Source organism: Sminthopsis crassicaudata, chromosome 3 (genome assembly GCF_048593235.1).
Source record: "Sminthopsis crassicaudata isolate SCR6 chromosome 3, ASM4859323v1, whole genome shotgun sequence".
NCBI classification, from domain to species: domain Eukaryota; kingdom Metazoa; phylum Chordata; class Mammalia; order Dasyuromorphia; family Dasyuridae; genus Sminthopsis; species Sminthopsis crassicaudata.
In genome coordinates, this window is record NC_133619.1 from 43,117,528 (window position 1) to 43,136,106 (window position 18,579).

General features: G+C 34.8%; 2 protein-coding genes across 6 annotated transcripts in view; both read left to right on the forward strand.

The window, feature by feature from the left end:
• The window catches only part of LOC141560361 (ceruloplasmin-like), a 42,200-nt gene extending 35,066 nt beyond the window's left edge, over nt 1-7,134 (forward strand). The window contains exons 16-19 of the mRNA XM_074298364.1: nt 46-262; nt 1,366-1,505; nt 2,848-3,010; nt 7,003-7,134. Coding sequence (XP_074154465.1) covers nt 46-262; nt 1,366-1,505; nt 2,848-3,010; nt 7,003-7,019 — 537 coding nt within the window. The 3' untranslated portion in view covers nt 7,020-7,134. The remainder of the gene's footprint in view (nt 1-45; nt 263-1,365; nt 1,506-2,847; nt 3,011-7,002) is intronic.
• Nucleotides 7,135-15,878: 8,744 nt separating this feature from the next.
• LOC141560362 (ceruloplasmin-like) overlaps nt 15,879-18,579 on the forward strand; it is a 66,477-nt gene continuing 63,776 nt past the window's right edge. For 4 of the 5 annotated variants that reach the window (XM_074298366.1, XM_074298365.1, XM_074298370.1 and 1 more), the window contains exon 1: nt 15,880-16,126. In XM_074298366.1, the coding sequence (XP_074154467.1) occupies nt 15,981-16,126 (146 nt within the window). In that variant the 5' untranslated portion in view covers nt 15,880-15,980. Of the gene's footprint in view, nt 16,127-18,579 lie in introns of all 5 variants that reach the window. The other variant, XM_074298367.1, reaches the window with a different exon arrangement.

Consider the following 18,579-nt stretch of genomic DNA (forward strand, 5'->3'; position numbering starts at 1 on the left):
TATAGCTTATAACTTAGTTTGGTTTTTTTTGATTTCTGTTTTCAGGATCTCTACAGTGGATTAGTCGGACCTTTGATAGTCTGTCAGCGAAATGTCAACATGAACCATGGTGTTGGCCATGTTGTTAATCTTTTTCTTCTTTTTATGATTGTTGATGAGAACCTATCCTGGTACTTTGATGAAAACATCAAAAAGTATTCTCCACACCCAGAAAAAGTAAAAAAAGCTGATCCAAACTTTATTTTAAGCAACCAAATGCATGGTAATACTATTTCACAGATGATGTAATCGATAATAGCCAATTTTCTTTATAAAGGGAGAATGAGGATCCAGAAACCAGAAAAGCAAATCTTTCTATAGAAATAAAACTACAAACACAGAACCCCTTTTCCTCATTCATACAATCCTCCAACTTAATAAGGCCCCAGATTCTTTCAGCAGCAAAAATGGTCGGCTCCCTGGATAGAATAATCCAAATAGAAATGAGGAACTATTACCTGCCACTTTGAGTTTCTACTTTAAAAGTTAAAATTATAAAATTAAAATTGAACTAAACTCATATTCAGTTTCATTTTAGTTGGAATTGCTTTCTAATCCTATTTTGAAATTGCTAAAATATTTTACATTTGTATATACTTGTATATGTACAGATATATAAAGATATATAGTGATATATAAAGGAGTTCAAAGATATTTGAAAAATTAAATGTACATATATATTCACATCCAGAAAATTTAGTCATATATGCAAATACTTTGTCTCAGAAACATAGAGCAAAAGTTTCTCAGTTTTATGTAGCAGAAACTGAGCAGTACATAACAATGAAGGCTAATATTACAGGTCAACAATGTAAATGGAAATTGAAGTTTCTCCTTGGTTCCTGATTACTTGTTGAATATGTCAGTATATATATATACACATAAATGTTTAAATGCACATAGACCTGGGTTTTTAATCAGCATAGAGAACTCAGTGATACAATTTGACAACTCATAGAATTTATCAGATAAATCTTACATATCCTTTTAGCATCCCTCCTAATGAATAGAGAATATAAGTAAAGGGTTTTTTTTTTTTGTTTGTTTTTTGTTTTTTGGGTTTTGTTTTGGTTTTTTTTACAAAAGATCAAAGTTCAACAGATAATGCTAAAACAGCCTTAGTTTTGCTTTCCTCAGCAAAGAAAACTCTAGTAGAATAGGCCTTTTTAAAAAATGAATGAATAAAATGGAATGACTTTTTTAAGGATTAGTTATCCAGCATTAGAATCTTTACTGCCTCTGAGTTATTTGCTATATTTAGAAAATGATCTATCATTTCATATCCTTATTTTTAAAAGATATCTGATAATGTTTTTTGTCTCTCAGCAATTAATGGAAGACTTAATGGAAATACGCAGGGTCTGACAATGCATATTGGAGATACAGTGAACTGGTATTTGATTGGCTTGGGAAGTTATATGGATATTCACACTGTTCACTTCCATGGTCACAGCTTCAAATACAAGGTACACATCTGATCTGCCACAGATTCATGTTATTTTTCTGATGCTTTCTATATTAGTTGATGGACTTGTATGAAACTATGAAATAATACATAGTACTGGAGATCTAAAGGTGGAAGAGTCCTCAAAGGTTACCGACTCTAATTTCTTTCATTTTTATTCATTCATTCATTCATTTAATTTTTTTCAATCAATTAATTAATTGGAGGCTGAGTTCTCCTATCTATCCCAGAGTAGAAGAGCAGCAATCATTCATGAAACACTAAATCATGGTCATCATGGAAGCTTTGGTTCATTTCTAGCTGGACTGATGCACCCCTTCTTACTCAGTCTAGTGTTCTCTAGCTCTAGGGCATTCACCATGTTAGTACTAGTCTTGCTGCACACACTCAGCTGAATTCAAATCTGTTGTAACTCAGAGTTGCAGAGCCTGAGCAATCCATCAGTTTTTCTCAACCTCCCCATTAGTAGGGATTGTGGGCATATGCCAATTTGCCCTCATTTTATAGATAGAAAACTGAGGCTCAATGAGCTTAACTGATTTTCCTCCAGTCATTTGCATAGTAATTTTCAAATGTAGGATTTGAACCTTAGTTCTCTTTAAGCACTTAATCAACAATTAAGTGTTTATTAAATGCTATTTAAAAATACAATAAATCAAAAGCAAATTAGAGAGGAGACAATCTAGAATAATTCAAAGACATGGGATGTTCAAGATGTTAGTAATCCAGTTGAAGAGACAAGAATCATTATGAATGAGACAACTGCCGGACTATATGGGACAAAATTAAGTTATTTGTGCAGTAAACATAATATCTATGACAGGAGTTCAAAGGAGAGACATCTTGATGAGGGTTGGAATAGTTATCTGAAAGGGAAGAAAATGAACTAGGCATTAAAATGAGTAGAATTTGAATGAGGATAAGAAGACAATGACAAAGAAATTCTAATACAATGAGCAAAGAGATGAAAGAGGGAACCACTGCATATACTTGGTTCCAAGGATGTCTGATGGAATTGGCATTTGTGTTGAGAAGTAGGAGGGGTCATAAAATAAGATCAAATTCATCAGGACCTTGAAAAAGAAAAAGAGACATGCTATTATCAATCTTTGTTTTCCCAAAAAAATGAAAGAAATGAACTTTTCAAGGTTTTGTTTCCTTACAAAATCCGATATTCTTTAAAAATGTATCTTCTAAAGTGACTATAAAATCTCAGGGCCATAAGAACTTTAATTAAACCTTGTGTTTGAGAGGCTCTGATAAAGTTAAAAGAATTTAAATTATGCTACTACCTGAATTACCTTGAATAAATTTACAGATATTATTTCATTTTTCCCACTCAGGGTGCTGGATTTTATCGCTCAGATGTTTATGACCTTGTTCCTGGAAGATTCAAAGTTGTTCAAATGTACCCAAAAGATGCTGGGACTTGGTTATTCCACTGTCATGTTACTAGACACCTTAGTTCTGGGATGGAAAGCACTTATACTGTTTTAGAAAGAAAAGGTAAGAGCAATTAAGAACTTGAATGCTATTATGATCATGGCAGTATGTGGGAAAGGTGAGAAGACACACCATTTATTAAGAGATCAGAGATCATGTTCTATCAGAAGTTACTGTCTTACAAATTCAGAGATACTGCTTTATTAAAAAAATAAAATCTAAAGTAGTCCTTCTTTACATAACATCAGGAACTCTGGTATTAGCCAGAGCTGGAAGAGATATATTAAAGGGCATGTAGTCCAAAAGTCATTTTACAAAGCTTAAGTGAATTGCCCAAGATAAAAGAGGTAAATATGCAAAAAATAAGGTTCTCTAACTCTGAAGCTACTATTTGAATCTCCTGTTATGATGCAAAACTAAGCAAACCCTAACCACAAATCCATGACTAATATTTATGGTTTTGACTTTTGGAACCAGTCTGTTTCCTTTATGATCCCAATTATATAAGAGGGTTCAAGTGGTTACCATATTTTCTAGATTGGTCTTATTTGAAGGCAGGCAGGCAATATGGAAACTGTGGATGTATCATCTATTAATGACTAATCAGGTTTGGCACAACACCCAGTGTTGCAAAGCAATTTTCTGATGGAATTGGAAAAGGACAGCTCAGTTTGGGATGGAATATGGAGGTCTTCTCAAGAGATGATTGGAGTAGGATGGTTAAAATAAGGGAGCTATCTATGGTCCTGAGACTCCCTAGATTACATTTCCCATCCCATATGATATTAATATTCATTAGGAGGAAGAGGAGGAGCCATCATTTTAGGCTTATGAAATGCTTTCATCATAAGCCTGTAACATGGGTCATGCAGGCGTTTCTGTTACTATTTGGAAGAAAAAGTAACTGAAGTTCATAAAATTTGACTGAATACCCCAGGCCATACAAGTAGTGAATGGCAGCCTTATTGGAAGTCCAGGATACATATCCTCTGGAAGGTTATCTATTTTCTATGGACACTGCCACCCTTGAGATGGAATGGAACCTCCTCACCTCGCCCATTACAAAGAATGGGAAGTGTGGCAGGAACAATGACTCATAGATCCTTTGATGCTTACTAATATGACAAATCTCTAAAACTCCTATTAAAGAAAAGCTATTGATAATGTCCTCTTCATTTAAGGGATAGTTTCTGGGGGAATTATTGAATTTAACAATAATATTTACTTTTAAAGACAAAGGGGGAGGGAGGGAGGAAGGGACAAAAGGAAGGAGAAACATAGGGATAAAGACAGAGTGAAGAGATAGGGATGGAGAGAGAGACAGAAAGACAGAGATAGACACACACACAGAGAATGTCCAAAGCAGCATAATTACACCATTTTATTAAATATGCAAAACTGTTCAAATGTACCCAAAAGATGCTGAGACTTGGTTATTCCACTGACATGTTAGTAGACAACTTGGTAGTAGGATGGAAAGTACTTATACTGTTTTAGAAAGAGAAGATAATGGCAGTTAAGGTACTTGAATGTTATTGTGATCATGACAGTTTAATGTCTGTCCCAAGAAAATTATAATAATATAAAGATCTTGAGGTATAAATACACACGTCAGTTTGTGGTTAACATTTTAAAATACTTGAGTAAGTTTCGCTGTCCCATTCCTTCTCACACCACTGTCCTTAAATAGACTCCTCCCAGAGATAAATTTTGAATATGAGGGGGAATCTCTTCTGTCAGTCAATAAACATGAAAGGGTTTGATTAAATATTTTTTCCCACTCTACATCTAGGATCTTCTGAATATAGCTTAAAATAATCCAAGATAGATATATAGAACTTTCTGAGAACTAATCACTATGTAATAATGGACTAAGGGTCCACTTCAAAATTTGGAAGAACAGGATCAAATTCCATGTTTGCTACCTGCCAGATGTTTGACCTTTGGCAAATCACTTAAACGCTCTATCAGTTATGAAGGATTTATTCATTTGCATAGATGAAAGAATTTTCCACACTGGATCCCCCTTAGAATGATGAAATTGCAGTTTGAACAACAACCACCATCACCACAAAATATGATTATAGAACAAGTGCCAAGATTTACAAAATAACAAACATCTATTCAACACACTCTACTGTGCCTGCTGTGTCTTATCATCTCTTCTGGGGACAGAGAGGTATCTACATAAACTTTCAATGGTGCATGTTTATTTGTTTTGATTGGACATGCTAACTCTAGAAGCATCAATTTGGAAAATTACAAAAAAGAAGACAGAATAAGAACAAAGAAAACTCTTATTCACATCAAATTCAAGAATTTGAATTTGAATTTGAAAGCCTCTGATATATTTCTTCTTTTTTTACATGTCAACGGAGCCAGTTTTCCTCTTTTTGACTTGTAAGGTCTCTTTTAGCTCTAAATCTGTGGTTCTGCGATCCATGGAGATTCACATTCAAGGGCATTCAAAATGGAAAACTATCTCCATTACTCTATGAACTCTCTTTTTTAGTAAAGGTATACAAATTGTATATGTTATATATAGTATATACACATATATCATATATTTGCAAACATTCAAAGTGGTATTTAATCATCAGAAATTATTACTCTTATTGGCTTTAGAAGTAGTAATGGAGTGCATAATGTCACAGTATATAAAGGGTTAACTTTAGAGTCAGGAAGCCTTAAATCCAGTTATCATCTCTGACATTTAATCAAGGGCCAGTGACTTAAGGTCTCAGTAGTTCCTTCAGTCAATTCAGTGATAGGAGGTCATCAAAGCAGCAGTAAACACGACTCCTTTTATACTCATGTAATTATTAGAATGAGTCTCTCTTCAGTCCCAGGGGAGAATGGTTTTCACCTTGATGGCAACCTTTCAGAAGGGTAAATAGCTAGGGATGCTTTATAAATTCCTGTGTGACCTTGGAGCCAAGAGGATTGAAGGAACTTCCTCAGATGGTTCAGCTCCAGGTCTTTACTATCCATCAAGAATCTCTCTTAGAAAACCACAAAGATCTTCCTTCAGTAGCAGGTCTAAGAAATTAAGTTCTAATATTCAGGAAGCCTAGATATTAGAATTCAATTCTAATTCTGGTCACTACAGATAGAGTCAAATAAGACAGAGACTACCATCAAGGAATTAAAATTTTTCTAGGTATATTGATTAACGATGATGAACATTTCCCCCAACTTATGAAAACTCTATTTATGGGCATTCTTTAGTCATACCTTAATAAGAGTTGGGGGTAGTCTCCACTAGTTACCACGGAGAGTGACAAAGAACTCCCTTGTTATCTTCTTCCCTCATATCTTATTCAATATGATTACCTGCCCTAAATCACCAAAAACTCTTCTCTGCTTAGGCAAAGAGACATTCATTCTTTCATAGAAGCCAGTTTCGTTGACAATGTACATAAAATATAGACTCACTAGTTATAAGATATTAGTGGTAGCATGAGTATTAACGGGACCTATGGAGCCTCATGTGACATACTATCTGGATGACTTCTCATATTTTGTTGTCTTATAAGCAAAAAAGGTAAAGCCCCCCAAAATGTGTCATGAATTAAACAGATTATGATCTGCCCTAAAAGGTTTCAATTAGAAGATTCTTCCCAGTTTCAAACAACTTTTGGACCATAACTTGCACATTAGAAACACAGATACCACTTCATAGGAGGAAGTGGAAGGTCTATTGATTACTAGAAAACACGTTTTTTATCGTTTAAAGATCAAGGTTTTATTTAACTTGATTTGATTTTTTGGAGGTAATTAGGGTTGAGTGACTTGCTCACATAACTAGTAAGGATCTGAGGTCACATTTGAACTCAAGTCCTCCTGACTCCAGGGCCAGACCACTATCTACTGTACTACCTAGCTGACCCCATGGAACAACATTTAAACAAAAAAAAAATGACTACAGAAGTTAGACCATATAATCTTTCTTTTCAAATATGCATAACTATTCCATAATTACATATCTTAGCATGCAAACTAGGTTTCTGGGTATTTTTTAATATGGAGTTTCTTTTCATCTCTTTGCCCTGCAGAACAAAAAGCTTCATGAAGAGATTTTAATGAATTCACATCAATGGTACTGGAGTTGAAAAAAATTGAAAACTCAAGTCTCCAAAAGAAAATAGGAGTTAAATAAAATTATGAATGCAATCATTAGTAATGAAATGGCTTACAATAAATAAAATTAAAATTTTCTTGCTAATCTTTGAGTATAAACTGCTAGAGATTTCAGTGGGATTACATCACAGGAAAGTGATAATAAAAGTGATTGTTGTTGTTAAATTGTTTCAGCCACATCGGACTCTTTGATTTGACATTTCTTTCTCCAATGAGAAAACTGAAGCAAGTAGGGTTAAGTGACTTGCCCAGGTCATACATGGAATGTGTCTATGACCAGTTTTAAACTCAGTTCTTCCTGATTTTAGACCCTGAACACTATCCCCTGCTCCACCCTTGCTGTTAAGGATAATGAGTGACAAAAATGATAGGAAAAGCTTGCACAGCAGGCAAACACAGTTGTGTTTATCTGAAGACAATACAAATTCTAGTATAATAATTAAAAATTATATGGTTATTATCCATCTCTTCAGAACAGTCTCAATATTGGATGGAGTCTTGCCTCCTTTCTTCATCCCATCAAACTATCAAAATTCTTTCAGTGATTTTCATTTTCCAACACTTTTAAAGCTGTGTCTTCCATTCCAATGCACTTTGAATATTTCCAATTAAATTATCATTTACTAAGTACTTCATTGTGAGCTGAGCACTCTATTAGGTCCTTGAGGAAGAGAGATATTTCAGTGATCTCAAATCCCATCTATCAGGGAACTATTCCCTGAAGTGGTAGCTAGCCTTCCCAACTTCCCATCTTTTTATCTTTTTTGTCTCATTCAAGTCTCCCCTTGAATTCTTCATTGATTGAAAAACCAGAAAGAGATATGTATATTCTGGAACTACAGCAATCTGATTATGGCATAATATACATATGTATGTATATCATATATACACATGCATATGCATTGTGTATATATGTATATTATATACATATGTATAAGTATATGCATGTGTATATGTATATATACATATATACAAACACATGTATGTATCTTTCATTCAGCTGCCAAATATTCTTTTTTAAATTTTTTAATATTTTCTTTTTTTTCTTTTTTTAATTATAACTTTTTATTTACAAGATATATTCATGGGTAATTCTTCAGCATTGACAATTGTCAAACCTTTTATTCCAATTTTTCCCCTCCTTCCCCCCCCCCAGATGGCAGGTTGACCAATACATGTTAAATATGTTAAAGTATAAATTAAATACAATATATGTATACATGTCCAAACAGTTATTTTGCTGTACAAAAAGAATCGGACTTTGAAACAATGTACAATTAGTCTGTGAAGGAAATAAAAAATGCAGGTGGAAAAAAATAGAGGGATTGGGAATTCCATGTAGCGGTTCATAGTCATCTCCCAGAGTTCTTTCGCTGGGTGTAGCTGGTTCAATTTATTACTGCTCTATTAGAACTGATTTGGTTCATCTCATTGTTGTAGATGAGCTGCCAAATATTCTTAAAGTTCAAATCTGGCCATTTCAGTCTCCTATCGAAAAAAAAAAGCTTCTAAAGACTAATAAAAAATATCATTTCTGTCACCTAAAATCCTTCATATCCTGGCTTCAACCTATCTTTTCTGGACTCATTCCCTATGTATTCTGTATCCCAGCAAAAAGAGCTCACAATATTTTGTCTCCCACCACAAGAAATTTGCATTTCCTGTGCTTGAAATGTTCTCCTTTTTAACCTTCACCTTTTGGAATTCCCAGCCTCCCTCAAAATTCTGTTTAAGTGCCTGATCCTTCCTATAAAAAATCCTTTCTGATCTCCAGTGTTGGTGCTTCCTCCCAACCAAAAAATTTGTAATTTGTATTTAATTCTCTGAGTACATGCTATTTCTAACAAATAGAATGTAAACTTCTTAAAGGCAGGAATGATTTTCCTTTTTCACAGTACAAGTATGTAATGTATGGTCTTGTTGAATGAATGAAAAAATGGCATGAATAATTTCAATCTTCATATTATTTTAAACAGTTGATTTTAGCTAGTGAGTTAAAATTTCCACCACATCAAATCTTTTATAAATGGGTAGAGAAATAGTCTAATTTTATCTTTGATCCTTCTTTTCCTTACCTATGGAACTGTTACATTCCAGAGGCTTACTTCAGTGGAATGCTCAAGGATTGCTTATTAAGAATATGAATTTTGATCTTCAAGGGACCTCAGAGATCATCCCAGGCCAATCTCTTCATTCTTCATAAATGAAGAAATTGAGACACAAAGAAATGAAATGGTTTGTCTAGGGTCACATAATAAGTAGTCCTCACAGGACTAGACAATTCACAAACTCGTTCACCTCCAGTCACTGAATAATTAAGAACTGGTTTGACTAGAACCAAGGAAAAAAGGAGGAAAAATAGTCATGTCATATTGCACCCAGCCACATTAAAATGCCTTTTAGATCCCCAAAAGGCTATTAGTAAATAGGTCACCACCAATCACTGAATAATCAAAAACTGGTTTGACTAGAATCAAGAAAAAAGGAAGGAAAAATAGTCATGTCAGTACTGTATCCAGCCACATTAAAATATTTTCTAGATCCCCAAAAGGTTAGTGGCAAATAAGCTTTCACCTTACTTTTGAGTTATCAAAGTTCTGTACGTGAGGAAACATTTGGACAAAATTCTGGAGTTACACAACTCCTTACACAATTTCCTGTAAAAAGAAAACAATTTGGAGCATCTAGCTGTTGGCAGGTTTCACAGTTAGCTGTTTTACATTGCAATTCTGCTATCACTATAAATTGAAGGACATCTTTTTCAGTTTCTTATTGAAGAATTCTACCTGCAACAAGTCAGTTTTGACCCCATTGTAGGAGTTCATTGAATGGATGAACTAAAACTATTCTGTCTGCCTAATATGAATTTTTAATTAGTTAAATACTCTCAGTCGTTTCAAATGAGAACAAAAGAACTAAATAAAAGACACATAAAGTGAAATGTGAATCTTTCCAAAAAACTGTTTTGTAAATCTCCTGATCTCAGAATCATACCTCCATTCCCATCCCATATGCTTGTCTTCATTATTATTAACAATTCTTACTCATAATAATTCATATTATTCATAACATAAAATTGCTGCTTTCTTTTTTAGGATTTTAGCCAACATGCAAGTATTGTCTTTAAACACATGAAAGAAGTGCATTGTACTATTTAAACAAAAGCTTAATTCATAAACATTCATTCATTCAATCAACAAGATCTGCAAGATTGATCCATATGCTACAGAAAAAGTGGACAGTCACAAGTAACAGTATAGTCTTAAGTGCTGCTAATCAATCACCCTGACTTGTGTCCTGATTTCTTCCATATATCCCTTTCTAGGGTGAACTACAAAGAAGCTGCTATTTTTACTCTGCCCTACTTATATCTTCATCAAAACTTTCTTAAAGAATCTTGAACCTTTTATTTTGTCTTGGTTTTTTGTTTTTGTTTTTTTAATGTGAGCCTTTGTTTTCATCTTGGATGCAGAGGATGTTTATTGTTGTATTTGATTGAAAGGCAATGAAAACCACCTTTAGGTGATGTAACTTACAGTGCTAGAGAATTCCTTCAGATGCTGAGATTGAATAATTTACACATCCAATATTATTCACAGGAAAAACTTGAAATCTGTTTCAAAAATGGCCTAAGCTCTGTGTTTGGGGATATAATTGAAAGTACCGAGCTAGTTGAAATGGAGAATCTGAGGTCTTAGAAATTATTTCATAATTTCAATTATTGCGATAATGTGCTATTGATTTAGGCAGAATTTAAATTCAGATCTTCCTGACTGACTCCATGCAGAGTACTGCCAAGTTTGCCTAAGAGACTTCAGAGCTAACACATTTTAGAAGCCATGTTCAAAACCCTGAATATAGTGGATGCTCAACTACATGTGGTCATGCTTTACTTCCCTTTCCCAAAACTGGCTTCTGGGAGTTTTTAACCAGGGATTCATGATTTTTTTTCTATTTTAATAATTGTGCTTCAACAAAATTTGTTTCCTTTGTAATTTTATGAATTTTATGTGTTTAAAAAGATTATTCCAAGAGGAGATCAATATATTTCACCAGACTGACTACCCAAAGGTCCAAGACTCTAAATAAGGTAGGGACCCTGGCTCTAGTCCCTCTGTGTTTCAAAGGCATGTTGGGAATGATAGCTTGAAAGAGGAAAAGGGAGTGACTGGAATGACAAAATGACTATCAGATCCAGTATCAATCTATAAGGTCAAAAAGTCTATAGTATTGTTCAGTTATTTCTGACTCTTTGTGACCCCATTTGGTCCTTGTGACCAAACATTTGAAATTTTCTTGGCTAAGATACTGGAGGGATTTGCCATTTCCTTTTCCAACTCATTTTACAGATGAGAAAACTGAGGCAAACAATGAAAAGGGACTTGTCCAGGGTCACTCGTAAGTGTTGGAGGTTGAATTTCAAGTAAGGAAAGTGAGTCTTCCTGACTCCATTCTTGACATTCTATCCATTATCCCACCTACCTGCCTCCAAATGCCTATAAGTTTATTCATATTCTAATATCAGCCAGTTTAGAGCTAGTATCCTTAACTATTTAAGTATTCTACCCTCTTCTTAGTAGATAGCTCTCTAGCTCTGACTCCTCTCTACAATAAATGAAGGCAAGGATACTATAAGATATCTACTGTGAACATACACACAAAAATATTCACCCAATGTTTCATAGCTTTTTAATCTTATTTTTATTGATACATTTTGGTTTTACATTCCCTTCATTTCCAAATATTTCTGTCCTCCTTCCCTCCCCAGCAAGCTTTTTCTTGTAACAAAAACTAAGAAAAAAAAGGGGGGGGGGGAGGAAAGCAAGTCAGCAAAACCAGCAGATACATTCATCATCATATAATGTTTCAAAAGATGTCAAAGCCAAAATATGTACCATTTATTATCAGACAAGGCCATGGTCACAGAGGATGAAAAACAGAAATAATTACTGAAGGTAAGCATTCTAATACACCATTCAATCTGTGGATTTAACAAACTGGGGGGGGGAAATGGAACAATATCTAAACTTGAAGAACTACTTCTTTGCCCACATGGACTGGGGTACTATGCCCATTCTCTATTCTTTATCCAGGGATACAGTTTAGATCTGGTTCAGTCTGAGGGACTCTGATCTCTAATGAAAGGGAACTCCCTTGTCTCACACTAATTGGCTCATGAAACTTCTACCCCAACATCTTTGGGAAGATCGTATTTATATTTAATGTTTCTACTCACAACCCCTTGTGAAATTGTTACAAGTCCATAAGGACATAGGTATTAAAATGGGAATACAAATCAAACATTAATTGATAATAAATCATAATTTAGTGATCCTCACATTTGGGACCACATATGGGATCACAACCCATCGTTTAAAAAGCTGAGCTTTAAGTTATGGTTCATGTGAAAGTAAGAGAGGAAAGATGTTGTATAGTATCCCAAAAGTAAGAGAGGAAAGGCATTGTCAGTATGCAATATGAATCATATAAGGGACAGTTAATTTATTTCCACACACATAAGAAATGCTAATCAAACAACTCACAGGGGATATTACCAAAACAAACAAAGCTGGACTCAGGATATTACTAATATTTCAGATTATTGGGAGACTAATATTTAAGCCTTATCAAAAGATAAAGTGATTTAAAGTATTGCTATTTAGACATTTTGCATTTCACTTAAGCTCTGCCTTGTCTAAATAATGCTCAGTAAGTAAAACAATCAGGCTTAGGTCAATCTTCCTGTCAGTGGCCACAGATGCGAAAGTTTTCTCTACCACCAATGAGCTCCAGCTGGTTGGAAGATCACTTTCAAGCTTGGACACATCTGCAAGATGTCCCACAATCAGTCATTCGTTTGGCAAAGGAAACATGGAGCAAAACTACAGCCACAAAAGCCAGGAATAAACTTTTCTTCATGCAAGAGAGCCATCAGGGTGGATGAAAGATCACAGCTTCATCCCTGAGACCCCCACCATGGGGAATCTAGAAATAGAGTGCACTATTTGGACATGCAAGTGCCATGACCAAGAATCTAAGAGGAAGCTGCCTGGTTTTGTGTCTGGCAAAGTGCCCCATTCTCCTGCTACTGCCATAAGTGGGGAGAGAATCAAGGTACTATTTGGGTTTTGTCACATCATAGCAAAACTCCTCAAAAAAGTCCTCCCAAAACTGGAAATTAGTATGGCAGAAATTAGATATGGATCCACACTTAACACCATATACCAAGATAAGATCAAAATGGATCCATGATTTAGGCATAAACAATGAGATAATAAATAGATTAGAGAAACAGAAAATAGTCTACCTCTCAGACCTGTGGAGCAGGAAGGAATTTATGACCAGAGGAGAACTAGAGATCATTATTGATCACAAAAAAGAAGATTTTGATTACATCAAACTAAAAAGTTTCTGTACAAATAATACTAATGCAAACAAGATTAGAAGGGAAGTAACAAATTGGGAAAATATTTTTAAAAACAAAGGTTCTGACAAAGGTCTCATTTCCAAAATATATAGAGAACTGACCCTGATTTATAAGAAATCAAACCATTCTCCAATTGATAAATGGTCAAAGGATATGAACAGACAATTCTCAGATGATGAAATTGAAACTATTTCCACTCATATGAAAGAGTGTTCCAAATCACTACTGATCAGAGAAATGCAAATTAAGACAACTCTGAGATACCACTATACACCTGTCAGATTGGCTAAGATGACAGGAACAAATAATGATGAATGTTGGAGGGGATGTGGGAAAACTGGGACACTGATGCATTGTTGGTGGAGTTGTGAAAGAATCCAGCCATTCTGGAGAGCAATTTGGAACTATGCCCAAAAAGTTATCAAACTGTGCATACCCTTTGACCCAGCATTGCTGCTATTGGGATTATATCCCAAGGAAATACTAAAGAAGGGAAAGGGACCTGTATGTGCCAAAATGTTTGTGGCAGCTCTTTTCATAGTGGCCAAAAACTGGAAGATGAATGGATGTCCATCAGTTGGAGAATGGTTGGGTAAATTGTGGTATATGAAGGTTTTGGAATATTATTGCTCTGTAAGAAATGACCAGCAGGAGGAATACAGAGAGGCTTGGAGAGACTTGAGTGAAATGAGCAGAACCAGAAGATCGCTGTACACTTCAACAACAATGCTGTATGAGGATGTATTCTGATGGAAGTGGAAATCCTCAACATAGAGAAGATCCAACTCACTTCCAATTGATCAATATTGGACAGAGGTAGCTACACCCAGAGAAGGAACACTGGGAAGCGAATGTAAATTGTTAGCACTACTGTCTATCTACCCAGGTTACTTATACCTTCGGAAACTAATAATTAATGTGCAACAATAAAATGGTATTTACACACATATATTGTATCTAGGTTATATTGTAACACATGTAAAATGTATGGGATTACCTGTCATGGGGGGAGGAAGTGGAGGGAGGGGGGGATAATTTGGAAAAATGAATACAAGGAATAATATTATAAATAAATTTAAAAAAAGAAAAAAAAAGTCCTCCCAGTTTTGTGGTACCATCACAGGCCAAGTTAAAGCATTCACATGGTCAGTCAGAAACAGGAAGGGTAACTGAGCATGGTCCATGGAAGGTCTCTATAGTCTAATTCAGCCTTCCCCTATAACTAAAAAATCATAAAACTATACATTTCTATTATTACTAAATGGATTTCTTATTGAGTTATCAGATTTATAGATCTACAAAGCTTTTTTTATTTACTGGTAATTCAATTCAAAAAGATTTCGAACTCAGACTAGATGATCACAAAGACTCAAATAAAACAGATCCTACCCTCAAGGAGCTTACATTCCACTTGAGTATGATTGGGAGGGAGTGGGAGAGAGGATCATTGCCTTTGGGAGGAAAGGGTCAATACATAAGAGTTTATTAATGAGTTTGAGTACTTATTAAGTATTGCTAAAATAACCAGCAAGGAAGTTAGGTGAGTCATGGGTAGAGTGTTGGATCTGGAGTCAGGTACAGCTGAGTTCAAATTTGGCTTTAGATACTAGTTGTGAGACCCTGGGCAAGTCACTTAACCCTGTCTGCCTCAGTTTCCCCATATGTCAAATGAGCTGGAGAAGGAAATGGCAAACCACTCCAGTATTTTTGCCAAGAAATCCACAAATGGGGCCTTGATGAGTCAGAGGTGATTAATTGGCTAAGAAATAACAAAAAATGCCCAGTACCAAAAGGGAACTCCAAAATAGAACAAAATAAGTCTAGATAGTTGCATAGGGGGGGAACATCGCCAACCCTGTGTTTTTTGATGGCTATTCATTCTGGAGCTCACAAAAAGGGGTCTGCTTTATATGCTAAAACTTTCATTTCCAGTTAATTCAATTAGTCTGAGTGTTCTAAGTAATATGTTTTATATTGTCAAGTAAATAAGTTGTTTTTTCCATCAGTTTCCTGGTGATGACTAACAGTTACATGTTTGGGTTCATTTTCCATCATCTCTGTTTATTTAGCGTGTGCATAACACTGTGGGAATTACAGCTAAAAACCTAAAAGATCCCTGCCAACTTAAATGAAAGAAAGAATAGAGTTAAGCTCTCTCTAATTCCTAAAACAATACTGGTTGATTTTGTTAGTAATAAGAATGGATTGACAAAGAATGACCTAGTTTCTTTTTTTTTTGTAGTTGTTGTTAAGGTTATTTGGAGTTTGGTTTTTTTCCCCAGTTTGTTTCTGAGAATTGGATCAAAAGAAAAAAAGGAAAATTGGCATTTGTTTTTATTGAAACTGCAATCTACTGTTGTGCAATATTAAACTGTGTCAATCAGGCAAATAAAGGAAGAAACTCTGACATAAAAATGTCCTGCTTCAGTTTGTATTTCATTATTTCTTAGGTTCTAAGCCTGAAAAATGCAGTTTTTGTTGCTTGTCAGCTTTCTGTTTTTCTACAGTACCCAAGTCTGGGCAAGAGAGAGGAACTACTATATTGGGATTATTGAAACAGCTTGGAATTATGCTCCCATCAGTGATGAGAAGAAACTGAATTTTGAAGAATTGTAAGTTCATATTTTCTACTGGCTTGTTAATGCGTGTGTATGTATATATATATGCATATATATATATACACATTTATGTGTGAATCATTAACAATTTGTATTTTAAAATGTTATTCTCTTATTAACTACTATCTAAGTATGGCTTTTTTCTTCCTGGAATTCTTGTTTTCCCTCTTTTTTCTCTCTCCTAAGTCTTATCTCATTTTAGTATTATGTTCCTTTTTCATAGCAGGGCTACAAACTCCTATTAGGAATGATATCAAATCCTTTAGGATTTGATTTTAATTTTTGTTCCATCTTAGACTTTATTGTACTTAATTTGAAACAATCTAAATTATCTTTTTCACACTTCAGCAATACTCTCCTTTATAGTATAATTTAAGGTCTGATTCTACTTACTTTACATTTTCCTCCCTGGTTTCTTGGAAGTTCCTTGCCTTTTATTCTTCCAAACAATTTTTTTTAAACTGAATTAAATATATTTAGTGGTTTAATTGGGATGACATTAAATAAATAGATAAGTTAGACAAATTGTTATTTTAAAAATTATATTGACTTTACCTACCCATACACAATAATATTTTATGTTTATATCCATATAGTTCTTGTGTCTGTTTTGGCAGGTATATGCTCAGGTATTTTATATTATTTTGGTATTTTAAATGGTGTAAAACAATATTGAATAATATTGCTGACACAATGTAGTTTCTCTGTTTTTCATTTTTATTAAATCTCTTTCAACTTTAGCTTTGTCTGAGATCATGATTACTATCCCTGCTTTTTTACATAATAAACTCTTCCCTTTTGTTTTATCTGTGTGTGTATAGCTCTCATTTTTATAATGTTTCCTTAAAGCAACATATTGTTGAATTCAAATTTTTAATTTTCTTATCCATTTCCATTTTATGAGTAAATTCATCCCATTCACATTCCAAGCTACAGTTGCTTATTGTATATTTTCTTCCTTCCTGGTTTTCCTCATTGTCCTTCTCAACTTATTTACTCTATGTACCCTCACTCCTCTGCTTTTACTTATACCCACTCCCTTGTCCTCCTATTCTTCAACCTACCCTTCTCTGTAAAAATCCTTTATCCTCTCCTTTCACATTCTCTTCTTGTCCTTTAATATATATATATATATATTTCCCTCTTTAACCAATTCCTGATAAGAGCAAGGTTCCAGCACTGCCCTGCCCTTCCCACTGTGAGTTTCTTCTGTATTAATTTTCTCTTTTATACTTCATTTGTATGAGATTATTACTCCTTTTTATCTTTCCCTAATTAGTTTTTTTTAAGAATTTCCCCATTACACTCAGCTTACCCCATGTCTTTTTTCATACTACCCAAATAATGATGACAATTATAAAAGTACTGCTAAATACTTTCACATATGTGAATTAAATAGTTTGACTATACTGAGTCTTATAATTGACTTTTATTGGTTATCCTATATTTCTCCTAGATTTTATGTGTCAATTTTTCCTTAAGTTCTAAGGTTTTTTGTCACAAAAACCTGAAAGTCTCACAAGTTTGTTTAGTATTTTACTTAACTTTGCTGAGAAAGCTACCCTTGGTCCTTTGCTCTATGGAATATAATATTCCAAGATCTATGGTTCTTTAATATTGTAGATGCTAGGTCTTGTGCAATCTTTATTGTTGCTCCATGATATTTAAGTTGGTTTTTTTTTCCTTGCTGCTTCTGTAGCGGACGTAGCCCCTTTAAGATTCCTTGTCTGATCTACCTTTGGGATAAGATATTCCTAGGGGAAAAGATCCGCATCTAAGCCAGTTTGGGCTGTACCCAGCCACCCCCCCCCCTTGGTTTGGGCTGATACAAGATCTGGTCAAATTAGTTTGGGCTTGTACCCAGCCCCCCCCCCCCCCCCCCACGGGATGTAAGCTGGCTTGCATAAAGCCCGCCAAAAATCTGGCCTTCTAGGAATTAACCTGAGCTCCGCCCATTACTTCTTCAAGCAGATAAAAAGAGCAAAGCTAGAACCATCTTTGGTTCAGAGATTTGAAAGATGCCCCTAAGATGCTCGCATCAAAGATTCTCTGTCCCCGCCACTTTCCTCGTTTATCTTCCTCTATCTAATGCCTTTTACTAACCAGACCTTAACCTTGCTTCCAAACCTGGCAATAAACATCTTTTTACCCATTTAGGTTTTCAGCCTGTAAATTCATTTACAGGGGACTCTCGCCGCCACTAGACCTGATTTAACTTTGTATCCTTGCGCCGAATCCTAAGGGGTTGCAGGGGAGCTCCATGTGACTCCCTATACCCCGAATCCTGCCACTAGACCTCACTTAATCCTATTGAGGTATATACCTCATTATTAGGTATTTACCTCATGATTTGGTTCAAGTTACCTCATCATTTTGAGGTTCCCTATTACCTCATCATTTCCAATATTTTCCCCTTAACCAAGGAGCTTTGAAACTTGGCTATGATA